General features: G+C 42.6%; 1 protein-coding gene and 1 pseudogene across 1 annotated transcript; both read left to right on the forward strand.

The window, feature by feature from the left end:
• Nucleotides 1–1,025: 1,025 nt before the first annotated feature.
• On the forward strand, nt 1,026–24,510 carry Cd84 (CD84 molecule). The gene is given in 8 exon segments (XM_071618262.1): nt 1,026–1,133; nt 13,733–13,924; nt 16,038–16,289; nt 16,879–16,998; nt 21,018–21,115; nt 21,638–21,700; nt 22,264–22,299; nt 22,302–24,510. Coding segments are annotated over 7 exon segments (687 nt in total). The 5' UTR covers nt 1,026–1,133; nt 13,733–13,836; the 3' UTR covers nt 22,332–24,510.
• On the forward strand, nt 19,345–19,444 carry LOC114104633 (U6 spliceosomal RNA; annotated as a pseudogene).
• Nucleotides 24,511–26,073: the final 1,563 nt, after the last annotated feature.

A 26,073-nucleotide genomic window follows, 5' to 3' on the forward strand; every position in this document is an offset into this window, starting at 1 on the left:
CTTCTGTCTCTCCTCCCCATGAGTTTCAGTCTTTACCATATAACATTTGCTGGTTTTTATCTGCATTAGTTTATTGACTTTGAGAAAAAATTACTTCCTCTCCTTTGAGCCTTAATTTCCCCAACTGCAAAACAGATGAGAGAGTCTAAAAATCCATTTCAAGTTTAAATTTTATTAAATACTTATGTTATGTCACTAAGAAGGTATGATCATAATCATAGTATTTTGTAATTATAATACATATAACATAATTATATGCAGCTGATATTACATATCACTATATAATATTCTAATGTATATTTCATAAGTTAATTATATATTAATAATTGTACATAGCACTATATAATATTCTAATATATATTTTATAAGTTAATTATATACTAATAAAAGTGTACATCTTTGATATACTAAAGAACAATTATATAAACATAATACTACACTAAGGTTATGATGTATATGTAATTCTATTTTATTTACATAACTATAATTATATAATATCAATTGACACCATTTATTAAACTGCCATCCTGTATCAAGACATTCTTCCTCTTCCCTCTACTCTACATTCTCTTGTCTAATAATGCCATTTTATTCGAAAGTCTGTCTCAGTTTGGTTATCAGTTCCTTCAGAAAGCTTTCTCCAAATCACCCTAGCCTGAGTTAGATATTCCTGCTCTCACAGCTCCCTGTAGTTCTCCCAAGTGCAACACTTATCACACTTTATTAGAATTTCCTATGGAATTCTTGACACCTCCAAAAAAAAGAGTATAAACTCTATGGAAGCAGGGCAATCCATTATTTATTGCTCTTGATATTTGCCAGCATCCAGAATAGTACCTGGCGCATATCAGGCACTCCATAAATGTTTGTTGAATAAATAATTCACTAATGCTAGGCAGCATATGCTATATCATCAGAAGACACTAGCACAGTATTACAAAGACCAATACCTCTTTAATCGGTTAACTCACACTTCCTCTCTTAAACGCGGCTATAAAAAGAAACAAGAGGCAACTAAACTCCAGTGAAACAGACTGTGGTAGAAGAGCATCATTCTTGTCTGCAGAAGACTAGAGCCCAGAAGAAGATGGCCCAGCACCTCCTGTGGATTTCGCTCCTTTTTCTGCAAACCTGTGAGTTCTGACCCTTGTTAACCTCCCTCATTCCTACTTTTCCATAAAATTGTAGAAATTGTTCTTAAGAAAGATACTGAAGTGTCCCTTTGATCTTTTTTCAACAGAAGACCCTCTGCTTCAGTATACCTTGTACTCAAAAGAGATCCAACTGATGGGGGATGGCTTTAAGCTCAAATCTTAAAACAATTTAAGTTGTTTCTCAACTGTAGAGTTAATATTTCTGAGTTTTATCTGTGCTGTCTCCAAACATCTGAGAAAAACCCCTCTTCTGGGAAGAGACAGCATTTTGTGTAGACTCACCCACAAAACCCAATGTGTAGACTCACCCACAGAACCCAATGAAAAGACAGGTCATCCAAAACCTTGAGCAAATTAAAAGCAATTTGTTTTTTTGGTATTAGAATGTGTTATGTGGTTTTTGAGAGCGATATGATCTGACTAATGATATTTCATTGCTCTATCAGGTTAGAATGTTGCATGATTTCTCACTATAAAAAAATTCCTCTCCATGAGCTCCTTTCATTTTAAAAGCACATTCAGGATTATTAGTCTGCTTTTTATTCTCCAAAAACTCTAAAATAAATGGGGGAAAGGTGATGACCCTCCCGCCATTTTTGTGCAAGTAAATTCCAAACAAAAACAGAGGTTCAGAACTTGAGTTATAAGCTCTATTTTCCTTACTTATGCCTTAAATTAATATTGGTTATTAGATTACCTACCGAACAAGTAGGTAATATTAACCAAAAAAGTCCTCAGAGTGCTTTATAATTGCTCATATTATCATCCTAGATCCAAATAATTGCCTGTTCATGTAAAAATTGATTATGTTTGGAATTTCTAAGTGTACTTTTAGTATTCTTACCAGCTCTGAATGTGCACTAGCAAATGCCTAGCATTAGTGAGAACCTAGGAAACCTGGTAGGTTAGGACTTTCTGAAAAAGTAGAATCAATGTACTATGATCTCTCTGGTTTCCTTGACCAGGGTATGGCTCCTTTAATTTGAGTTTCATGGAGATTACAACCACTGAGCAGGCTGAGTATTTGCAGCTTCTGCTGATCCCCTATGCAAGTAGATGGGGAACAGAGTGGAACCTAGGGATGTCCTTATCTCTCAGAGAAGGAATAGACGGGGTGGCATTTCACTTAATTTGAAAAGTATTCTTCAATTATCATGCCTACTTCTTATGTTACCCGTATTAGGACCTCTGCAACAGGTGAGATGAAAATTATTAATTTCATTATGAGTAATGAAAAAGAGGAAGAGTAAACCAAGACTCAGAAATTAAATAATTCACCTGAAGTGCCACTTCTCGAAATTGGTAAAACTAGAAATGGACATTGATTCTTGTAACTCAAGGCTATAGGCCTTTCTGCTCCATCTGATCTCCCCACTAAGCGTTCAAATCCTTATTCTTCAAAGGGCAATATAACAGGCTGCCCTAGGATACACTTTCTCTTCTCCCGAAACTGAAGTCAAAGTTGTCGAATCATCTAGTAGCAACTCACTTGCCCATTAGTTTTGATCCTCAAAAAGTTGTGCAACCTCTTGAACTTTTGTTTCAAATCCTTCAAAATGGGGAAACTATTACTAGTAGGATTATTTAGAGAATCAAAATAATAATTTACAATACTTGTTATAGAAACCAAATACAGTACATGCTTAACAAATATTAGCTAATGCTATTTTTTGTTTTTTCACAGTTTTTGTTTTTTAATTGTTGTGGTGGTGACGGTGGTACCAAGGATTAAACCCAGGGGCACTTTACCTCTGAGCTACATCCCCAGCCATTTTTATATTTTATTTTGGGAAAAGTTCTCACTGAGTTGCTTAGGGCCTTGCTAAGTTGCTGAGGCTGGCTTTGAACTTGAGATCCTCCTGCTTCAGCTCCCCACCCCACACCCCACCTAAGGCATGCACCACTGCATCTGGCTTGCACTGGATGTCCCATGCATTATTAGGAAGGATCTTGAATTTATTGCACCAAGATCCTGGACAGGACTCCTCTGTTTGGGATGGTCCAAGGAACATGAGCATGCAGAAAAGTAGAATGAGTTTGAGCTTAGGTGGTGTGGGCTGTTGTTCTGAAAAAGGAACCAGGTGAGATATTCATGTCATTAGGGACTCCTTAAATAGAGAATGGTGCATATTTTATAGAATAAAGCTGCAAACATTTTCACACACCATTCACCTTGACTGAACGGATACGTTTGCCTCTTAAAGATTATTCCACAAACATTTCCATTTTCCTGAGTGCACATGTATGCCATAAAATCCTCCCCCCCTGCTGTCCCTAGAAGAGGTGAGCCCTCATATTTGGCATTGGGCTTAGGAGTGCACACCGGTTTTATGCACTTCCTAGAATTCAGAGCAGTCGAAGCAGCTGAGAAGATGTGGAGAGATGAAGGTAGAAATTCCCCGTTTTCCCCTGAAATCACTGACATAGGGAAAGTCTGAGTGTGTGAACCTCTGACTGCTCCCCACTGGAAAGGTTTTCTTGGAGAATCAAGACTCACAGTCTTGTGCTCTGAGCTTGACTTTCTCGTGGTCACTTTGGGAGCTCTGTGACTCTGACTGTCCCTCCACATATTAGCCACTCACCCTCATCACTTTTGCTCCCTGTGCATTCCCTCTCTGTGTTCTCTCTCACACTCTTAATCCTTCTTTTTCTCCTCCCACTTCTTACATCTACTTCCTCAACTCCTTCTCTTGCTCCTTTCTCCTATCTCCCATCAATAATAGTAATAGCAGGGGCTGGGGCTGGGGCTCAGTGGTAGCGCACTTGCCTGGCATGTGTGAGGCACTGGGTTCGATTCTCAACACCACATGTAAATAAATAAAATAAAGGTCCATTAACAATTAAAAAAATATTTTAAAAAAATAATAGCAATAACAAACCATGGGTGGAACAATCCCTACTCATCTGACAACACTCTCCATAGACGACGGTTATTGTTTTGTTTAATCTACCCCCAACACCCATGAGATGGATACTATGACTATACCTATTTACAGATAAAAACATTGATACACATTAAGTCAAAGGGTCATTTAGCCAAAATGTAGAGGAAGTGGGATTTAAACCCCAGTGTCAGGGCTGGGGCTGTGGCTCAGTGGTAGAGCTAGAGCATGCGCCTAGCACATGTGACGCCCTGGGTTCAATCTTCTGCACTACATAAAAATAAGTAAAATAAAGGTATTGTGTCCAACTAAATATATTTTAAAAAATTAAAAATAAATAAACCCCAGTGTCCTTAAACTTAACCACCAAGCACTATTCTCTTGCCAAAGTGGAGTAAAACACTGGTCCCATTATGGATGGTTTTCATATTTGGGAATTTATTCCTTGAAAGACAGGATTATTCAAGTTGAAGCTGCACCTCTCTCTTCCCCTACCAAAGAGGTACTGGTGGACAAGCCCTTTGTCAGTAATAGAAATTTTGGCAGACTCTCAAGACAGAATATCTGAGGGAATAGCCATCTCTTCAGTCTCTGTTCACACACCATTATTTCAGTATAATTTAAGTTGACTTGAATTAGCTTTTTCAAAACAAACAAAAGTCCAGTGTCAACATGGCCTTGATGTCCCTGTTGGGTGTAGAGTAGATCATGAAGCATTTCAGCAGAAACTTAAAAACCCAAGAAGTGAGGGGGCCCACCTGTATATCTGTCCAAGGATAACTAGACCCCTAGCATCATCCCGGGGGTCAGAGACAGGATGCAGGCCTACTGAAGGGCACTAACAAGAGCCAACCTGCCACTGGCCTGAAGTCCTTGCAGGGAGAGGCCTTCAAGATAAAGACAAGACCTCAATTCTAGAAAGAGATTTGAGCAGATGACCACCATGGTCACTCATGAGGGGCTCAAACGCAGAAGCTTAATTATAGAAATGGAAATATATTGTATGTGGGGAAAATTAGACGTCAGGACATCAGCTCAGAGACATGATTCTCCAATAGAGGCTGGAAACTGTGTCCCTGTAATAACACCAGACTCCATGGAGAGGATAGAGGCTCATGGTGTCAGTCCAATATGCTCAAGCAGCCCCGGATATGAACCTGTAATCTGACAGAGCAGAGAGTGTCCAACAGTCAATGCCAGCCATCCAAGTTCTCAAGTGTTCCTGAATCAAACCTTTCCTATCTTGGCCCTTTAGGGAGGGGTAGATCTGAAACTTTGGGGGTAATTAAATTCATTACTGAAGAACCAGGGGGGAAAAAAGAGATATGAGCAATCAGTTGACAGGTCTGATATTGGGGGAACTGGGAACTATATAGGTACCCATTTTCCGTTTGTTACACGTGATGCTTAAGGATGTGCTAATAGAGAGGAGCAGGGGAAAGCAATGGATGGCCATGACCCCGTCTCTGTTTTTGAGATTTTGCACTTGCATGTGTGTGTGTTGGGTTTTATTTGTTTTGAAGCAACTGATTAAAGTCAACCCAAATCTCAATAAAGATATTATAAAGGAAAAAATCGCAGAGGAAAATAGGATATCATGGTAGGAGAGTAGCAGGTTCCCTTTTCTGACAACCTTGTGACTAAGGACTTTCCATCTTTCTGGAGAATGACCCAAAATTTCTGCTGCCCAACCATTTTGCTTCCTCTTTGCCTCCAGTGTCTCAACTTAGTTGGACAAGTTATAACCCACTGTTGGTTTTTGGCTACCGCAAGATCATGCTGCCTCTGGTCACCATCCCAGTCCGGCAATACAAAAGGACCTTCCACCCCCATGGTAGGCAGTGAGTGGATGGAGAAGAAGGGAGGAAGTCAGCTACTGCTAAAAAAAGAACAAGAAGTGCTTATTTGAAGGATCCTGAAAACACAAGGGTTGAGGGTGTCTATTAAGCAACAGTACCATCATCCGCAGTCCACCCTTGCTTACTGTTAGACCTCCTCTGACATCTCTGCAAAACCCCAACACTTCTTTTTTCTTTCTGAGTTGTCCAGGGTGTTATTTTTATCTCTGTAACATGCTTATTAATTTTATATAACAGGGCTGGGGTTGTAGCTCAGTGATAGAGTGCTTGCCTAGCATGGGTAAGGCACCACGTAAAGATAGATAAATAAATAAAATAAAGGCATTGTGTCCACCTACAACTAAATATTATTTTTTTTAATTTTAGGGGCTGGGGATATAGCTCAGTTGGTAGAGTGCTTGCCTAGCATGCACAAAGTCCTGGGTTCAATCCCCAGCACCACACACACACACACACACACACACACACACAAAATTATATAACAAACACAGGGCATGCCAGGCACTGTTCTAAGAAGTATGCCAAAATTAATTCATTGAACTGTAACACTTCTATAATGTCAGTGTTACTATAATCTGCATTTTAAATCTGGGTAAACTGAGGCACCGGGAGGTTACTAACTGTACCTAAGGATGATGGCCAGTACCCGACAAAGCCAAGATTCAAACCCAGGCAGTTGAGTTCTTAGTGACTCTCGGTCCTGTGCTTCATTCAGGAGCAGGTAGAGGACTCTCCTCAAGGCAAGACTCCCCTTGGAGTGTCTAGGTTCTTCTCCATTAGTAGACATGCCTGAGAGCACTCTCCTGTCAGCTAATCTCTGTAATCCCTCAAAGTAGCAGGACAGCTCCATTTTATTTCACTAACCAATACCACCCACATCCCACGTGGGGGTGGGAATGGGGTTTCCCCCTGGTGGAATGAGCTGGATGAGAAATAAAAGCTAAGAAAAATAGAACAACAACAACAACAAAAAAAAAAACACAGAACACAGAGAGTAGTTTGGGGGCAGGACGGGCAAGCTGACCAGACTGATCGCCACTAACACAAAGGAGCCTGCACCCACTTCTTTATATTGGAAGACATCAAAGAAATTCCACGGAAAGTTCTTCACCAAAACAGGTTAAAGGTGGGGGCAGGTAGGCTGCTCAGTTCCTAACGGGTTATGGCCATCTCCAGTGCTACTGTGAGGGACCTTTCCAGCAGAGCAGAGGGGAAGGTCACGTGCATTGGGCAGTCTGTCTCTGTGGGAGAGCCACGGGAAGTTCCCAGTGCCAGAACTGTCCCCTGCCTGGCTGCCATGCCGAGAGAAGGTCCTCCTGCATTTCACAGATGGCTTCCCGCATATCAACGAGGACCCTGAGACTGAATTAAGTGACTTTCACGGACATTTGGCTAGTAGATAGTAGATCCATGACTAGAAGGTGTTTCTTGATCCCTACTTCAAGACACTTCTACTAACTTGGCTGTGGGTCTCCATTCTGCAGATCTGCATCAAAAAAAATTATTGGGATGATATTGATATTGCAGATTGAATCCAGAGGCACTCTACCACTGAGCTAATCTCTGTAATCTCTCAAAGTAGCAGGACAGCTCTGTTTTATTTCACTAACCAATACCGCCACATCCCACGCGGGGGTGGGAATGGGGTTCCCCTCGGTGGAACCTCATAATTTTCTCAAGATAACACTTCCAGGTTCAACACAACAGCTCTATGAGACAGAGATTATTATATTCTCAGCCTTTTATTTTTTATTCTGAGACAGGGTCTCACTAAGTTGTCACTTAGTTGTCAAAATGCTTGGCCTCCAACTTGTGATCCTCCTACCTTAGCCTCCCAAGTAGCTGGGATTACAGGTATGTGCCACTGTACCCAGCTATATAAATTTTCTTCACAAACAGTATAGAATATTGGAGTAGAAAGAAATCAAAGTTGGCTCCTTCTTATCAATCAGTTTAAACCTTGGTCTTTCACCCCAAGACTCAGAGGCCAGTGAAAAGTGTTCTTGCCCTCAGTTCTTTTCAAATTGCTAGATAATGGTAATTGGGTCAGTGGTAAGAAAAAATATATATATTCATTGTTTATTATTCATTTTTTTCATGAACATTTGATAACCATCCACTAGTTTCTGGGGAAACAGCAGTGATTGAAACAAGGGTTTGGCATTCTTGGTAATTACATTGTGGTAGGGTTGTGTATGGGGAGGTTGTATTGGGGAACTGAGGATCAATGAATCTCAATCATTTTCTCAAGATAACACTTCCAGGTTCAAACATGACTGTATTCAAAATGTGTCCCCCTAAATTTTATGCTTCCTAGCCAGTCTCACCTTGGTCTCCTCACTCTTCGTGGACAGTCTCACGTCCTGCATTACAAGAGATGAAGGTCATCAAGAAGAGCTGTCTAGGACTTCAGCCTTACTCTTCCCAAATGACCTTCCTTTCCTTTGATCCCTCCCTATCTGTAAATGATTTCCAAACCACTTGAGGGTCATAGGATGATACATAACAAAGCTGAAAGTAGAATGCCTTAAGCAAGAAGGAAGTTTATTTCTTGCTCGTGTAAAATGGCCAGAGCTGGCGGTTCACAGTGGGTGGACCAGTTCGACTAGTTCACAAAGTCGTCAAGGACCCAGATTTTTTTCTGTCTTTTGCTCCACCATCCTCAGTCCTTGGTTTTCTCCTTGTAATCCATAACATCTGTCTGCGATCCCACTGTCATGATATTTCAGCCTGAAGAAGCAAAGAAGAGATGAAGAAAGCAAATTCTCCTCTTCCTACAGACATGGGAGGCACAGGCCACACTTGACTATCATTCTGTTGGCCTGAACTTGGTGACATAACCCCATTCAGACAGCAGGGAAATGTAGTCCTTTTTCTGGGTGGCCATTCGCCCTTCCAAAAATTAAGGACTCTATCACTGAGATGTGGGAGAGAACAAATAGTGGGGGTAAAGCTAGCGGATCTGGCAACAGTGCTCCCCCACCCCAACAATACTTCAAGCCCAGTCCCTCCTTATCGGCCATCCTCTGACGCTTACTTAACTGGTCCACTATCATTCTCCAATCCAATATTTCTAACACCAGACTTGTCTATCTCCTTTGACTTCTTCCCACCGTAAAATTCCCAGTATAAACTAGTTTTCCACGACAAATTTTCCAGGCACAAAGTAGAGAAATTCAAAATTCATTGTGGAACAACTGAGTTCCATTAGATGCCTCCTTATTTCTTGCCTTGCGTTTTGCTATCTCTCAAACCCAGCCCTTCCTTTCTATCCCATTATCAGTCCCTGGTTCATGACCAGATAGCTCTAATAGTCAGCTAAAGGGTCTCTCTAGCCGGGCTTCTCTATTTTTGTTTTCCTTGCATCATTATTATATTATGATGACCTTAAAACATTATTCTAATCTTTATCCTCAAAAAACTTTAATAGTTTCCTCTGCCTCTAAGATGGACCTCAGACTCAAGGCTGTGCCTAATTTGTATCTCCAGCCTTACCTCTCTCTACTGCGTTATGCAAATCTCTACTCAGTCAACTGACATCAAAAGTTCTGCTTCTAAACTTTTATTCTGAAGCTGTGAACCTGAGATTCCCTTCCTTTCTCTTCCATCTAATAAAATTCTATTTTCCCTTGTCAAGTTCTACTGCCTCTAGAAGTTTCTTTAACCAGTACGGCTCAACATGACCTCTCCCTTTGAATTCCTACTGAAAGTACCTGTCTATTCTCTTTGTTTGAATTCATCACTTGCCATCTTATAGTGTTAATGACAGTTACAAACATGACTGTTATAAACATAACATGTGTCTTATTTGCCTAACAAGATATTAAACTCCAAAGAACCTGTCTTTGTCATAGATTAGCATCTTACATTTTATGTTAAGTCCTCAAGACATTTTTGTGAGTGGGAGCAATACTAGGGATGGAACCCAGGGCCTTGCCCATGCTGGGTAACTGCTCTCCCACTGAGCTACATCCCACTCCTCTCTCAAGACATTACTGTGCCATGGGTTCTCTCTGAAATTGAGTTTTGCTAAGATGCCTTCCAGGAATCATGTAATATTTGAATTCCTTTAGCACATAGAAAAAGAAATATTGAAATTGATTGATATGGAGATTCTCTTTTAAAACCTGAAATATTTTAAGAGCAAAATGAATTCCACCAAGAGTATCTAAAAACTGGGTGACACATGCCTGTAATCCCAGGAGTTTGGGGAAGTGAAACAGGACATTCACAAATTCAAAGCCAGCTTGGGCAATTTAGCAAGAGTCTATTTCAAAATAAAAAGGGTTGGGGATTATTTCAGGGGTGGAGCGTCCCTGAATATAATCCCCAGTACCAAAAAAGAAAAAAGAGTACCTAAAAACCACCCCTCCTTTACTTGAATTATTCCTTAAAAATGTCTTTTAAAGGAGACAGCCATGGTGGTGCATGCCTGTAATACCAGCAACTCAGGAGGCTGAGGCAGGAGGATCACAAATTGGAGGCCAGCCTTAGCAACTTAGTGAGACTTATCTCAAAATAAAAACTAGAAAGGACTGGGGATGTAGCTCAGTGCTATAGTGCTTCTAGGTTAAAAAAAAAAGAAGAAGACTTTAAAAGGGCTCCTATGTCCTTGGCATCACCAAGGATGCCATAGGGATGGCCTATGGAAGCTGTAAAGGGCATATACAATTGATCCTTACCAATCCCCCAAATAACTAATGCCGGTTTTGCCTTGATGGTTAACAAAGCATGTCATCATTGGCTGCTAAGCAGATAGTGGCCAATATAGTTATTACTTTCACGCTGGCTAACGAAATACACTCAGAAATGTTTTGTCACTTTATTAGGGTCACCCGGTTCATAAATAGAAGTACTGGCACCTACATCTTCTGCCTTCCTGTCTTTCCACTACATGGTTTTTCAGCTACTTAGAGCACAATTGGGAACGTTTAAAGGTGGCAGAACCTTTATCCTATGACTGTGGACGCTTTGCCTTTTCTCACCAAGCAGGGAGTTGGCATCAACAACACCAGAAGCACAAAGAGTAGCAGGACTTCCTCCGGCTTGGTCTCCCCTCCACCCCCGCTGCCTGATTGCCCTTTGATAACCCAGCATCACTTCCTGAATGACTTGCTATGGAGAGCAGGCGCACTCTTCAAACTGTACCACCCACCCATCACTTGTGGCTTCCCAACTGCCCTAATAACAAGAAGCTCTCAGTCTTAGCAAAGTGCCTCCCCAGTGCTAGGGTTTAAGAACCCACAAGAACTACAAGTCTCAGGTCTTGTTCACTTCATTTGACCTAACTCAAATCCAGAGTGGAATGACGGTTAGACACTTGGGCCTAATTTTTATAAAACCTTGAGACATGGAAGATGCAGGAGCAAGATTGGCTCTGAAATTCACGGGACCTAAGGCAAAGTGAAAACATGGGGCCCTTTGGAATCGCTGCGATGAACCAAGTTCAGGGTCTTTCTAGGCTCAGCAGCACAGATCCCATGCCGATAACTGGGACATCCAAGAATTCAGGCTGGGACACTCAAGTGCCCCACTACCAGACCTCATCAGCCCAGTAGAACAGTTTACCTGGAGAGAGTTCAGGTTCAAAGATTTTGGCAAAATATGACTGCAATTTACCGAAGGCAGCATTAACCGAAATTTCTGTCCCCTCAGTGATTTGTTCCTATTGCTGTTTCTGTTTGGCACTCACCATTGTATTTTTTCGTTATTAGTCTTTGAGCTTCAAGCCCCTTAGGGCTGCAGTGATAGTCTGTTTAGCCCTGTGTTTCTAACTCAGCATCTGGCACATGGTTTAGCACTTAATAAATCTTTGAAAATAAATGTCTCTACTCTCCCCCCCATTTGTCTCCTCTCCCATCTCAGGGCCTGGTAACATCTCCTCTGGGCTTAGCCTGCTTGTTCCAACTAACACAGCAGACCTTACCTGGGATATTTCTCCTTAGGGAGGATCCCCCTTGATGTGAAAGGACAGAGGTTTCTATGAGCAGCCCTGGGGCTTTTGCAGTACTTACTGAGCTGAAGACAAGGGTAACTAACCATGGTGACTTTGCACCAACAGGTTAAGAAAGCCCTTTATTTCTGTGACACTCCCAAGTGACTTGTATTCTCAATAGCCCTTATTCTTGCCCTCTCTATGCCAAGACCTATATGAATTTTAGGGTCAGCGTGAACCTGCACATGGGGGAAACACATCCTGGCCTTCGAAACTTACATATAAGAAGTACACATCAGAACAGCCCAAATAGCTGTTTGGGATTGACACCCTTTCTGGTTGGGCTGTGCCTGTCCAATCAGTTTGGAAGTAATTTGAGGGCTTGGGGGTATAGCTCGGGGAAAGTACACTTGTCTAGCATGCACCAGGCCTTGCACCACAAAAATAAATGATTCCCAGCACCACAAAAAAAAAAAAAATTAAAAAACAACCTCAGAGAATAACATCATAATAAAAGGTGAGAAAATAATACCTTGTAATTATATTGCCTCTAATTTTACAGTTACGTATCTAATCAATTTATCTTCACAAGGTGATGGAGGAGAGAAGAAAAGGAAATTAAATTTTTCACTTTTCCCACATTACATTTACGGGTAGATACCCTTTGGCTTTTACTAGGAAATGTTCCCTGGTTTCCCAAGATCGATCAAGCCCCTTACTCTTCTCCTTCAAAGCATATCATTGCATATTTTTTATCTGTCTCTTTGTGTGGTTATCTGATCAACATTGGTAAGTGAAGCAGGCACCATATCTCTTCTCACTCACCATTCTATACCCAGCTCCTTGTATCATGCTTAAGGAGTAAATGCCCAAAAAACATTTGTATCATAAATCAAATTAATAAGTATCTGCCAAAGTGTCTGAAACAAAACTGACCCTGAATAAGGACATGCATTCATTCATAAAAGGATGAATGAAGAAGTGATCTTTGCTTACTTCACAAGCTGGTCCAAGAAAGTCTAAACAACACATGAATGAGTTCTGGTGTCAAACTCATTCCACAATTATTTTCTAAGCAACCCCCTTATGCGTCAGGTATTCTTCTAGAGAATGAGGATATAGAAGTGAACCAAAAAGACGCCTCAAGAAAAATCATCAACTAGGGGAATAATTTCTCCAGAGCCTCTGAAGCACTCTCCAGAGCCTCTGTCACAGAAATAAAGGGCTTTCTTAACCAGATGGTGCAAAGTCACTATGGTTACCCTTATCTTCTGCCTATATCTTCCATGAAGAGAAGCAAAACATGTAACCTGGTTTTTTACAAATACCACAGTCAAAGAAAAAGCAGTGACCCAAGAGACCATCAGCCCAGATATTCTAGATCTTGTCCCAAGCTCTTCCACTACTTGGCAATATGATCTTGAGAAAGAAGTACACTTGGTATCTTGGACCTCAGGGAGGTTTGTGATCTTCATCTCTCAAATTGCCTTCTAACTTTCAGAAAGTGTACACAAGGTAAATATGTTTTAATAAAGCAGATCTCTACAAATTCACTGAGAAACTAAATTTTAAGTGAGACTCCTTTAGAAAATATAGTTGTCATAACATTAAATATACCACAATAAAGTGCTAAAGATATTGTCAAGAAACAGGTTGAGCTGTATCCGCGGAAGCTCCCAGATTATAGGCTGAGAAGACAAGGAACTGGATGGTGCCCAGAGTCAGATGTTACAGTTTTCTGTTTGTCCTCAGGGCTGAAAGCAGCTGGAAATGATGCAGCCTTGATTGTGGTGAATGGAATTCTGGGGGAGTCGGCTACTTTTCCCTTAAATATTCAAGAATCAGAGCAACTCTCCAGCATTGCGTGGACTTCTAAAACATCTGTTGCTTTTATGACACCAGGAGACCCAGGAACAGCACCCACAGTTGTCACGACCCACAGAAATTATTATGAACGAATAGAAGTCACAGATCAGAACTACAACCTGATCATTAATGATCTGAGGATGGAAGATGCAGGAGTCTACCTAGCAGACATCAACACAAAGAACTTTCCCTACACCACCACCAAACGCTACCACCTTCAGGTCTACCGTGAGTTGTGGGAAGAAGGAGGGCTGGGTTCCAACTTTCGTTTTGTTGTCTAAAGGACACCTGGTTGGACCTTGTGGTGCACTCCTGTCATCCCAGCTACTCTGGAGGCTGAGGCAGGAGGATCCCAAGTTCAAAGCCAGCCTGGGCAAGTTAGACCCAGTCTCAAAATAAAAAGGGCTGGGGATGGAGCTCAGTGGTAGAGCACTTGCTCGGCATGTGCAAAGTCCTGGGTTCAATTTCCAGTACTGTAAGTCATTGTCATCACAGCCATCACATGTAACTTCATGTAAACAAACACTACCACAAGCAAAATAGTTTAATGTGCCATCCCAGGATTCTCTTGTGCTTCATGGACAACCTATGACCTCCCTCTTTCTGTTCCTAAACTACTAACCCCTGGAGAGGGCTAATTTGCTCATATCTATAACCATGTTAGTCCACAGATGTTATGTAGATGGACTCCTGCAATGTGAATATATCCTTCTGAGACTTGTTTTTCATTTGGCATAATTTCTTTGAGATTTACCCAAACTATTGAATGTATCAATCCCATGGAGCAAGCACAGTAGTTCATTTAACCCTTCACCTGCCAAAGGACATTTTAATTGTTTTCACCTTGGGGCTATTCTAAATAAGGCTGTTTATAAGATTTATAACATTTGGGTACAAGTGTCTTTAGGAGATAAATTTTCACTTCTGTGGAATAAATGCCTAAGAATGAAATTAGATGCGAAGTCCATTTTCAGTTTTAAAAGAAACTGCCAAACTATTTTACATTTTAGGTACATCCCCTGGGAATGTGTAAGGGGTCCAATTGCTCGGCATCCTCACCAGCCTTTGGTGGTAGCATTATTTTTTTAATTTTGGCCATTCTAATGGGTGTGTAGTGATATCTCATTTCATTTCATTTGAATTTCTCTAGTAGCTAATGATAATTTTTTTTAATTTTTTAATGGTTTTCTCCACATTTTTATTGGTGCCTTATAGTTGTACATAATGATGAGATTTATTATTACATATTCATACATGCATACAATTTTCAAAGTTCTTTTTAAAGGTAAAATATCAGAACTACTTATTATCGTCATTATAACTGGAATGATGTGTCACACACTATTATCCAAAATATGGTCTCTAGCCTGGCAATATCACCTGGAAGTTTTTTGAAGATGCAGATTCTCAGGTCTCACTTCCAACATTTGGTGGTAGAGTCCAGGAATCTCACACTTTGTCTGGATTTTTCCTATGTGGCTAAAGTTTAAGAAGCACTGCTCTAGACTCACCTTGTCCAATATGGTAGCCACCAGGCACATGTGTCTCTTGAGCAGCTGAAATGTAATGAGTCCAAATTGAGATGGCAGTAAGTGTAAAATACACATCAGATTTTGAAGTGTTGGCACCAAGAGCAGAGTATAAAAAAATCTCATTAATAATTTTCACATTGGTTACAAGTGAAAGTGATATATTGGATAGTAGCTTAGATAAAATGTATTACTAAAATTAATGTTACCTGTTTATTTTTACTATTTTAATGTGGATATTAAAAACTTAAAATTATCCATCACCTACCAAAGAAAATTCTAGTTGTCCTTAAATATATGTGCATATAAAAATATATGTATATTTAAATATATACAATATATTAACATATATATTTTTGTACTGGGGTTAAGCCTATGGGTGTTCTACACTGAGCTATATCCCAACCTTTTTTTATTTTGATACAGCGTCTCACTAAGTTTCTCAGGTTGCCCTTGAACTTGTAATCTTCCTGCCTCAGCCTCCCAACTCTTGGGATTACAGGGATGGTAGGCACGTGCCACAGCCATACTTTTTCTTTAAGAATTTTTTTTTAATATTTATTTTTTAGTTTTAGTTGGACACAATACCTTTATTTTGTTTATTTTTATGTGGTGCTGAGGATCAAACCCAGAGCCACGCATGTGTTAGGCATGCGCTCTACCGGTGAGCCACGACCCCAGCCCTCAGCCATAATTTAATTTTTAATAATACTATATTTAACAATCATCTTGAAAATTTAACCATTGGTTCTCATAGGCTGGTATAAACCAGCTCCTGCTCACCATGAGTTCACGTATTTTCCCCCTCACAGGTCGGCTTGAAAAACCAAAAATTACACAGAGTTTCATGGCATCTGTGAATAGCACCTGTAATGTCACACTGACATGTTCTGTGGAGAAAGAAGAAAAGAATGTGACATACAGCTGGAGCCCTCTGGGAGAAGAGGGCAATGTCCTTCAAATCTTCCAGACCCCTCAGGACCGAGAGCTGACGTACACGTGCACCGCCTGGAACCCCGTCAGCAACAGTTCTGACTCCATCTCTGCCCAGCAGCTCTGTGCAGGTAACCAGCTCTGTCTTTGTTCCTGATGGATCTCAGAAATCACTCCGAAGATCTTCAAGGTCTGAACTTGGTCTCACCCCTAGGGGAATGGGCCTCCTTTAGGCTGAACCTGGTCTCTAGGAACATCTCTTCCCAGGAAGCCTGCTGAGAAATTGGCCAAAGCCTTTTTCAAGATGCTAAGCATTCAGGGTGTTCTGAGGCAAACCTGGGCATCTCTGATTCAATTCCTGATTTTTAATAGGAGAAGGTATGGTATGGAGCTTTAGCACTCCTTGGGGGGCACCCAATTTTTTCTTTCTTCTTTTTATTTTTTCTTTTTGCATTTCTGGGGATTGAACCCAAAGGGGCTCTCCCACTGAGCTACATCCCCAGCCCTTTTTGTTCTTTATTTTGAGATAGGGCCTCTCTCTATTGCTCAGGCTGGCCTCAAACTTGTGATCAGGAGGATCAACCTCCTGAATTGCTGGGGTGACAGGTGTGCACCACCATGCCCAGCTGAGGACACCCAGTTTTGATAGTGGCCCTGAATGTGGACAAGGCTCGTGCGTATTTCCTGAGAGCCCAGACTCACGGAAGCGTCCATTTCCAGACGCTGCGACCGGCTCCCGTCCTCGCCACCCCGGGATGCTGAGCGGGCTGGCTGTGCTCTTCCTGCTGGTTCTCATCCTGCCTTCAGTGTTTCTCCTCCGTCTGTGCAAGAGAAGGCAAGGTAGGATTCTCCCAGACGGTGAAATGTGAAGATGGACCTTCTTCCCTCCAGGAACTGAAGTCATTTACCCAAGGTGGAGTGGAGAGTATCAGGAGCGGGCTCTTCTTCTGCCCAGAGGAGTCCAAGCCATCTTAAAATCTTAACATCTCAAATAAGTAACAAATAATAAAACACAGACACTGGGAAATATATTTACAGAGAGCGAAGCTCCTGATAGATCTAGTCCACGTGGGTTCTTGAACTAAACAAAGAGAAAATGGCTTAGGTGGTTTATTTCAGGGGGTACATCAAAGGCAGGGATAAGGTTTCAAGGGCGGAGTCCTGCTTCGTGATGTCTTGCAGTCAGCAGGTTGATTGACATTTTGCAAGTCACACCCATCTCGGGTGCTGAGTGGGCCCACATCAGAGCAGGAAAGATATTCACACTGTCCCTGAGCAATTGATCAGAGGAAATGTCCACTGGCCATTCCCAGACACCAGATGTCTCTATCCACGAGGTTTCCATGCACAGTGACCCACATGCAACCCATGAACGGCTCGTGACAGGAAAGGCCCATTTTTCTAACCTTCCTACAATCCCCACCCCACCACCTCACCACCTCCCAGGATGATGGCCCTGGGGACTGTAGGATGTTACCCTGAGCAGTCCTCAGAATCTGTTCTCGGGATCACCAGTATCTGGTGAGTCCAGGACTTGGGTTTGAGTTCAGCATTGCCAGTAACCAGTCATGTTTCATTGTAATAGTGTGTTCACTTCAGACTCAATGTCCTCACTGGTGAAATGTCTGAACCGCAGAGTCTCCGGGGTCCCTTCCAATATCATCGTATTTTGATAATGACCTTTGGAGAGTCTATGAGGGACATGTACTAATTGGTAAGAAAGAAGAAAGGAAAGAAGGAAGGAAAGAAAGAGGGAGAGAGGGAGGAAGAAAGGAAGCAGAAATAGAGGAAAGAAGGAGAGGAGAAGGGGAGGGTAGGAGGGAGGGAGGGAGGGAGGGAGAAAGGAAACCTGATTTTAAGTCCCTAAGAGGGTTTACACTGCCCCATTCCCCTTAACCCCAGGTCCATCTAAGATCTTCGTTTCTCACCAATCACAATAAACAATATGGAACCTCTGTTTCCATTTCTAACTCTCCCTTGTTTCTGCTTCCTCAGGTTCTTACTTGACACCCTTCACTAGGAACTCCCAGCCCTATGTTTCCTGAATAACAACTGGGAGGGAGGGAAGTTCACAACATAGTGATTAAGACTAAGTATCTGTTGTGCAGTCAGTCTGAGGGTGAAGTCCCAACTTGATCACATATCAGCTACCAGTTATTTTATCATCGTAAGCTTCAGTTTTCTCAACTGTAAAATATTCATCATCATAATAATAATACAGCTTGCTGCATATGCTTATTAAGTGGAGTATACGAAATGCTTGGCCCGGTACATAGTAAATACTCAGTAAATGTCAGCTACTCTCTTTCTAATTGATGGGTATTGACAGTGTGGGTACAGAGGAGGCATTTTACGGAGGAAGGGAGTTTTTGACAGGCATCATAACTTAAATACCCTCCTAAAGGGGAGAAATCACAAGCCGCTCAGGTTGTAGGTGATCTGCAAGGTCCCTCAAGAGATATCTGTCTTCGATCCCTCACAACCTCTTGGGGAAAGAGAGGGGCTATTTTTCACATTTACAAATGAGATAAGAGACAGCACTCAGTCTGGGTCCCTCACTAAGTCCGGGGCAGGAGCTGAGACAGGACCAAACTCTGAAATGTTGGAGCTGTGATACTGCTCTCAGCTCAGACCCATTACTGTGGATATGCTGGTGCCCTGGAATAGGAGGAACCCAAAATCTGGCATGCGCATGTAAGCATGCACGTGAGCGCTCTCTCTCTCTCTCTCTCTCTCTCTCTCTCTCTCTCAGTTATTGAGTAACAGCATGCCTTTATTTTATTTATTTATTTTTATGTGGTGCTAAGGATCCAACCCAGTGCCTCACACGTGCTAGGCAAGTGCTCTGCCACCAAGCTACAGCCCCAGCCCTCTTTTCAACTTGGTTCTAAAATATTCTGCTCGTAATGAAGAAAAGGAGTACACTGGGATGTATACCCTTCTAGCTCATAAATTACTAAAAATAGGTACTTATTTCTCCTGAGTTTGATTCCCTGGGAACCTCGCACATAGAAGGAGCTTAGTAAATGTTTCTTAATTCTGTGAATCAGTCAAGCAAGGAACCAAGGTTTGTGGAGCATCTACTATGTGCATAACGTTGAGGTGGCTACAGTAAGGTATGTACCAGAAAAATGCAACACAATGTACAACCAGAGAGAATCAATGTTGTTAAAAAACTAAGGCCCTGTGCTCGCTTCGGCAGCACATATACTAAAATTGGAAAAGAACATAAGCATGGCCCCTGCACAAGGATGACACACAAATTCGTGAAGCGTTCCATATTTTTAAGAGAGGTAAATAGGGAGCCTACATCCTGGGAACAAATTTTTACTCCTCACACTTCAGATAGAGCCCTAATATCCAGAGTATACAAAGAACTCAAAAAATTAAACAATAAGATAACAAATAACCCAATCAACAAATGGGCCAAGGACCTGAACAGACACTTCTCAGAGGAGGACATACAGTCAATCAACAAGTACATGAAAAAATGCTCACCATCTCTAGCAGTCAGAGAAATGCAAATCAAAACCACCTTAAGATACCATCTCACTCCAGTAAGATTGGCAGCCATTATGAAGTCAAACAACAACAAGTGCTGGAGAGGATGTGGGGAAAAGGGTACACTTGTACATTGCTGGTGGGACTGCAAATTGGTGCGGCCAATTTGGAAAGCAGTATGGAGATTCCTGGGAAAGCTGGGAATGGAACCACCATTTGACCCAGCTATTGCCCTTCTCGGACTATTCCGGGAAGACCTTAAAAGAGCGTACTATAGGGATACTGCTACATCGATGTTCATAGCAGCACAATTCATAATAGCTAGACTGTGGAACCAACCTAAATGCCCTTCAATAGATGAATGGATAAAAAAAAATGTGGCATTTATACACAATGGAGTATTACTCAGCACTAAAAAATGACAAAATCATAGAATTTGCAGGGAAATGGATGGCATTAGAGCAGATTATGCTAAGTGAAGCTAGCCAATCCCTAAAAAACAAATGCCAAATGTCTTCTTTGATATAAGGAGAGCAACTAAGAACAGAGCAGGGAGGAAGAGCATGAGAAGAAGATTAACATTAAACAGGGACAAGAGGTGGGAGGGAAAGGGAGAGAGAAGGTAAATTGCATGGAAATGGAAGAAGACCCTCATTGTTATACAAAATTACATATAAGAGGATGTGAGGGGAAAGGGAAAAAACAAGGGAGAGAAATGAATTACAGCAGATGGGGTAGAGAGAGAAGGTGGGAGGGGAGGGAAGGGGAGGGGGGATAGTAGAGGATAGGAAAGGCAGCAGAATACAACAGTCACTAGTATGGCAATATGTAAAAACGTGGATGTGTAATCGATGTGATTCTGCAATCTGTATACGGGGAAAATGGGAGTTCATAACTCACTTGAATCAAATGTATGAAATATGATATGTCAAGAGCTTTGTAATGTTTTGAACAACCAATAATTTAAAAAAAAAAAAAAAGGCCCTGAGATGAAAAGTCAGCTAGCCATGCGAGGACATCCCTGCTAATTACAAGAGACACTAAGGAAAACTCTGGGTGGAAGAGCTACCTTTGACTGCTCACACAGGGAGTGAAGAGATCCTCTTTAGCCTACCATGTACTCTAGAGTAGAAGAGAGACCCCACTGAGCTCTGGGTGAGAAGCATGCCTCCCATTCCACATATCATTTTTGGAAAAGGAAAGAGCCCATCCCAAGATCCAAGAATCCATCTCAATAGGATGAAGCCATTTGACCTCGTATGGCTTTATTTCTTCATAATAAAAGAGAACATAGGACTAGATGATCTTTAAAAGCTCATCCACCACTCAGACTGTGGTTCTGTTTATTTGTGACCCAGGTGCTGTCTCAAAGAAAACAATATACTCGAGCATCACCATTTCAAGAGACCCTCAACCAGCAGAGGCCAGAATCTATGATGAAATCCCTCAGTCCAAGGTGAGCTGCTGATGCTGTCAGGAAATTCCACCTCCACCTCCAGGACAGAGGCCACCGTTGCCCTTGGCTTCTGTTGCCCAGAAAGCAGTCTGGAGGGTCCAACCAGGAAACACCAGGTCAGGGAAAAGATAGCATGAATTCCTCTGTGAGGACAGGAACATGGTCCACTGTCACCTCCTGGCAGCCTCCAAGGTTTGAGGTCATGAGCATCTGCATGCAGGCCTGGCTCTGAGTTAGATGAGAGCCGGTGGAAAACAAAGACCCGGACTAAGCAAGACTCAGTCTGTCTGAACCATGCACATCCCTCCTCTTGGCTCCTCCTCCCCTCCCAGTTGCAGACAACACTCCCCTCACCCCACCCGATCCACTGGTCCTCTCCAAAGTTGGATGGAACCAGATCTGAGGCCAGGAGAAGAGATTACCTAGTAAACGTGGGACCGGAGGAGGGGGATGGGTGAGGCAGAATTAGGAAGGGAGATTCACAGAAGGCTCACGGAGGGGACTATGGATGTTGTTTTCCAGGGTACTCCCTTTAGAGAAGAGCCGGTGAACACAATTTATTCCACCGTGCAGTACTGTGAGAAGGTAAATCCTTTTCGGTTTTTGATTCCTGCTTTCCTCTTGGTGGCAGTCATTTTGGTGATCCCCGTCCATCAGCAGGTAATTGAAAACCCAAGACTTCGCAAGCCCGTGGGAAGGTTGTTGACAGCATGCTAAATGCCTAGATCACAAGAGACACCAGTAATGAAAAGCCTGCAGTGGCTTTCCCTGTGTGCAGCTGAAAGTAGAATTATTGGGATACAGAAAGAACTTGGGCCCAATGAGGAACAAAGAATGCAGCTAGGTTGAGCCCTGGATGTTGTCTCAAGCCTAGAGTCAAAATCAATGCCAGTTTCCCCCATTCCCTCCTACTGCACTTTTCTGAGCAAAGAAATTCCCAGGGGGTCCCAGATGGGGTGGTTGGAGAAGAGGAAAAGAACTTGGCAAAGACAAGGCCCTGCTACCCCAGATTTCTGCAGCACTAGGGAAATGTAAGACACCCCACCTCCTGTGCCATTTGCTGAATTCTCCTGGGTACCACATGGGACTGGAGCTCCCCAGGCACACCTTTCAGTTAACATATACTCACGTTTTCCTCTCGTGCACAGGTGGAGAAAACCGGCACACAGGACAATAGACCTCCCAGGAGACTTCAGCCTATGAAATTGTGATCTAGCTGGCAGATGGCATTCTCCCTGGGAAACTGAGTTGCAGTCACCCATTGTGGCAAGTGCCCTGGATAGACCTTCTCTGTACAGCTCTTACTGGGAGATTGCAAATCACCACATCCCAACATGTAAGCCAAGCAGGAAACCTTCTGTTGCTGAGCATGGCTGGTACCAACAGACAAATGGTTACTTGCCCTTTCTCACTGGCTCCCATTTGGATGAATGACAGAGCAGTTTCCCAATCTCCTTCACATCATGGCATGTGCAGAAAATAATGTTTTCTTATGGCACTCTGTGGTTAAACAATCAAAGTTGCTCCTGCACGTGGCTGGAAGATTCCCTTGACTAGAGGTAATAGACCTGTCCAGCAGCTGTGAGAAGAAGGGAATCAATATTTTGCACACCCGTAACATGCCATACACACCAGCAAGAATGCTCTGCTCACACTCTGTATATGCAAGGAACACTCGTACACGGCCCTCACCAGTTCCTAAATCATCTTGAGCAAATTAGGAAAAGATACTCTTTCCTTGGGACAGAGGGAGCCCCTCACTCAAGTGCATGGCATGGTACCAGCCCCCACTCGCTCCTTTGCTTGGGGACCTACGTGCAGGGCACAAGCTGTCAGAGTTTGGGCTGTTAGTCATGAAGACACGCTCTCCAAATGGAGTGTTAGAAATACTCCTTCGGTAGAAACTAGAATGTTGGAGCACTATTCTTTGGGCTCTATTTCAAAAGTCTTACGGGACTTTCTTTCTGGCCAAGTTTTCCTTCGGTGTCCCTCTGAGCAGTGTCAGCAGGAAGGTGACACACCCAGTACCTCTGCTCTCCAACAGAAATTAATCAGCTATGTTTTTTGCTTTTGGTGGAAATGGGTGTAAACCAGCCATTCCAACAAGAAACCTTGAAGGAAGCACAGTCGTTCACTAGAGGAAACTTGGGAGTGATGGTGCAGGTTATGAAACTGGATTTCACCCAGTTCCTTATTCTCAGCTCAGAGGGGCAGGAGGTTCAAGTTGAGGTTGAGAGCCTTGCTCCAGAATCCCCACAAAAAGATGGCCATCTGGCTAGCCATAAGGAGGAATCACCCCCAGCTCAGCTGGACAGTCATGTGATCATAACCTAACTGTCTAAATCTCCCACAGCAAAAAAATGAGCTGCATTTAGGTAGAATGAGGTTTTCCATCCCAGTGAATGAGTCCATAGAACTTTCTAGCACCGGCTACCATTCTTAGGATGGAGAGGCCCAAAGATGAGCATGATGTCTTGCCTGTGGCCCAGCTGAAGAGAGAAATTCAACATAGACACTACAGTCAAGTCCTAAACTGCAGCTGCAAGCAGTGACATGAACTATAACAGTCAGAAGAGCTAGAGGAGGAGGCCAGGCTGAAGCTGGGCCACAGAGAGAGGCAGAGGGAAGGTGGGAATCAGGCAGATAACTGGGTCTGTGGGGTGTAGTTGGGGCTTCACATACTCACAGTCCCTTGGCTATTCAAAAATGGAGTGCCTCAACCAGAATGCATGCCGCTACCCCTGTCCACGTACATATCCTCCAAAGCCCACCTCAAATGGCACCTGTTCTATGAAGTGTCTCCCGGTATCATCAGCTGAAACTAATCACGGCTCATTTTATTCTGACTCATAGCATACATAATTATTTGGTCTCCTCACTACAGGATACACTACTTAAGGATAAGACCCATGTCTTTTATTCATTGCTTTATTTTTCTCTGTATCCACCACCACCCAACATAATGACTTATACCCTGTGTGCAAGCTGTAAATGCTGTTGGAGAGAATTGAAGTGACCAGCCTGCCGGAACAGAAAAGGTACATGTTGGAAGTAGGGATAGATCAATGCCAATAAGCATAGTGTGTCAGGAGCCGCTCTGGACAGGAGCTATGTATGTGGCCAACCAGCCAGGGGCTGTGTGTGTGAGCTGTGAGCATCCTGAACGCACAAAGCGGACTAGACTGAGATGCTGCTCTGTGTGGGCTGTGCACGTTTGTGTCCCTTTCGTTTGCTCTGCCTTTGATCCCCACCCAGCACTTGAGATGGGCGTGGCCTTCCAAGATGTCAATCAACCTGCTGACAGCAAGACATTAGGAGCTAGACTCAATCCCCTGAAACCTGACCCCTTGCCTCATTTGAATGGCTTTTCCCCAATAAAACTGGGTTTGAGTCGCGCTCTTTCCCTTTCTTGCCTGCCTTGCCTCTGTTGTGGGAGCTGAGTCGGAGTGGCCGCCACGTAACCCAAAGGAAAAAAGTATTTCCCTGTCTGTGCGTCATTATTTCGTGTCAGCCCAGTTCTCCTGGAGTGACCCTGACCGGTTTAGTCCTGTGTCGTGACAATAGTGGAACTAAATTATGGCAAGCATTAAACATTAGGATGCAGTTATAAGCTATTGCCTTTGTGTAAGGGCATTGGAGGAAAACTTTCGGAGTTAGACAGCTAAGAGGTCAGCTGAAACACTGAAGGAGACAGTGCTCTGGGGAAGGGCATGAAGGAAAAAAATTAGGTAACTTGGTTATAAAGGAGGAAGAAGCTGATGAGCAAAGGTGAGTTTCCCCTCGCTCTATAGGGAGATTGAGGGATCATTTCTGAACACCCTTATTTTGGAATCTGCTTCTTCTGCTTCCAGTGTGCTTATTAAGTCAAATTCCTAGTGTCTTGGTGTGAGGAAAGAAAGAAAGGGAGGGAGGGAAGGAGGGAGGGATAAAGAGTAATTGCAAGCAAGAGTTAGTTAGATATTCCAAAAAAAAGCAAACCTGGGATGGATCCAGTGCATAGGAATTTTTAAGGTAGCCTTTGAGCTCATAACCATTCTTTCCTATGAATATTATGATTTATGAAAATGTAACTCCCTCCACAGAACTCAGTCCTCAAATTATGCTGTAAAATGAGTGTGATTTTTTTCCCAGATAGGGTCTCACTCAATTGCCTTAGGCTGATTTTGAACTTGTGATCCTCATGTCTCAGCCTCCTAAATGAAATAAATGTGATCTTATTTCCCCTTCGTGGATTTCCAGAAGAGCTACAATGTGACCAACATGTCTATAAAATTACAATATCGTTTCAAGGGAACAGGGATTTACTAGCAGACCAAAATGTGCCAGTTTTTTGAAAATACCATCAAAATTGAAATCTTGGGGCAGCGCTCTCTAGTGGAAAGTACTGGTAAAGCAGGACGGTCCCTCTGCCTGCAAACACTGACTGGGCTTCTGATGTTACATCTCACGCTTCCCAGAAGAAAATGAAGCTGGTTTAAAATATTATTTTTTAAAAGAAGTCAACAGAACACTCTACACTACACTATCCAAAAGAGAAGAGCTTCAGTAGGCCACCTTGGAAATTGTGTAAGTAGGAAGGAGCCCAACTGGGTTGGGCTGTGTCAAGAGAAAGCAGGTCTTAGGTTCCACCTTAAGAGAAGAAATTGCTGGATTGTATTTTCTTTCAGATCAATTCCTTTTCTTCTATTTGACTTTCCCCTGAATTTCCCCTGATTTGTATAATTTTCTCAAGAAAACTAGTGACTGTATCCAGTGTGTAAAATAAAGTTTGGAAAACAAAGACACCAAGAGAAAGCATATTAATCAGTTGTCAGAAACATGGGCTCTGACAGTGGAGTGCCTGGGTCTGAAGTCCTTTAACTCCGATGTATTTTGTTGTATGCCGTCCATGCCTCCTGTTACTACCATACCACCCTCTAATTACCCAATATCATACCTGTCTTGCCAAGGAGGCTGAG

The sequence above is a fragment of the Marmota flaviventris genome, chromosome 10, assembly GCF_047511675.1.
Source record: "Marmota flaviventris isolate mMarFla1 chromosome 10, mMarFla1.hap1, whole genome shotgun sequence".
NCBI classification, from domain to species: domain Eukaryota; kingdom Metazoa; phylum Chordata; class Mammalia; order Rodentia; family Sciuridae; genus Marmota; species Marmota flaviventris.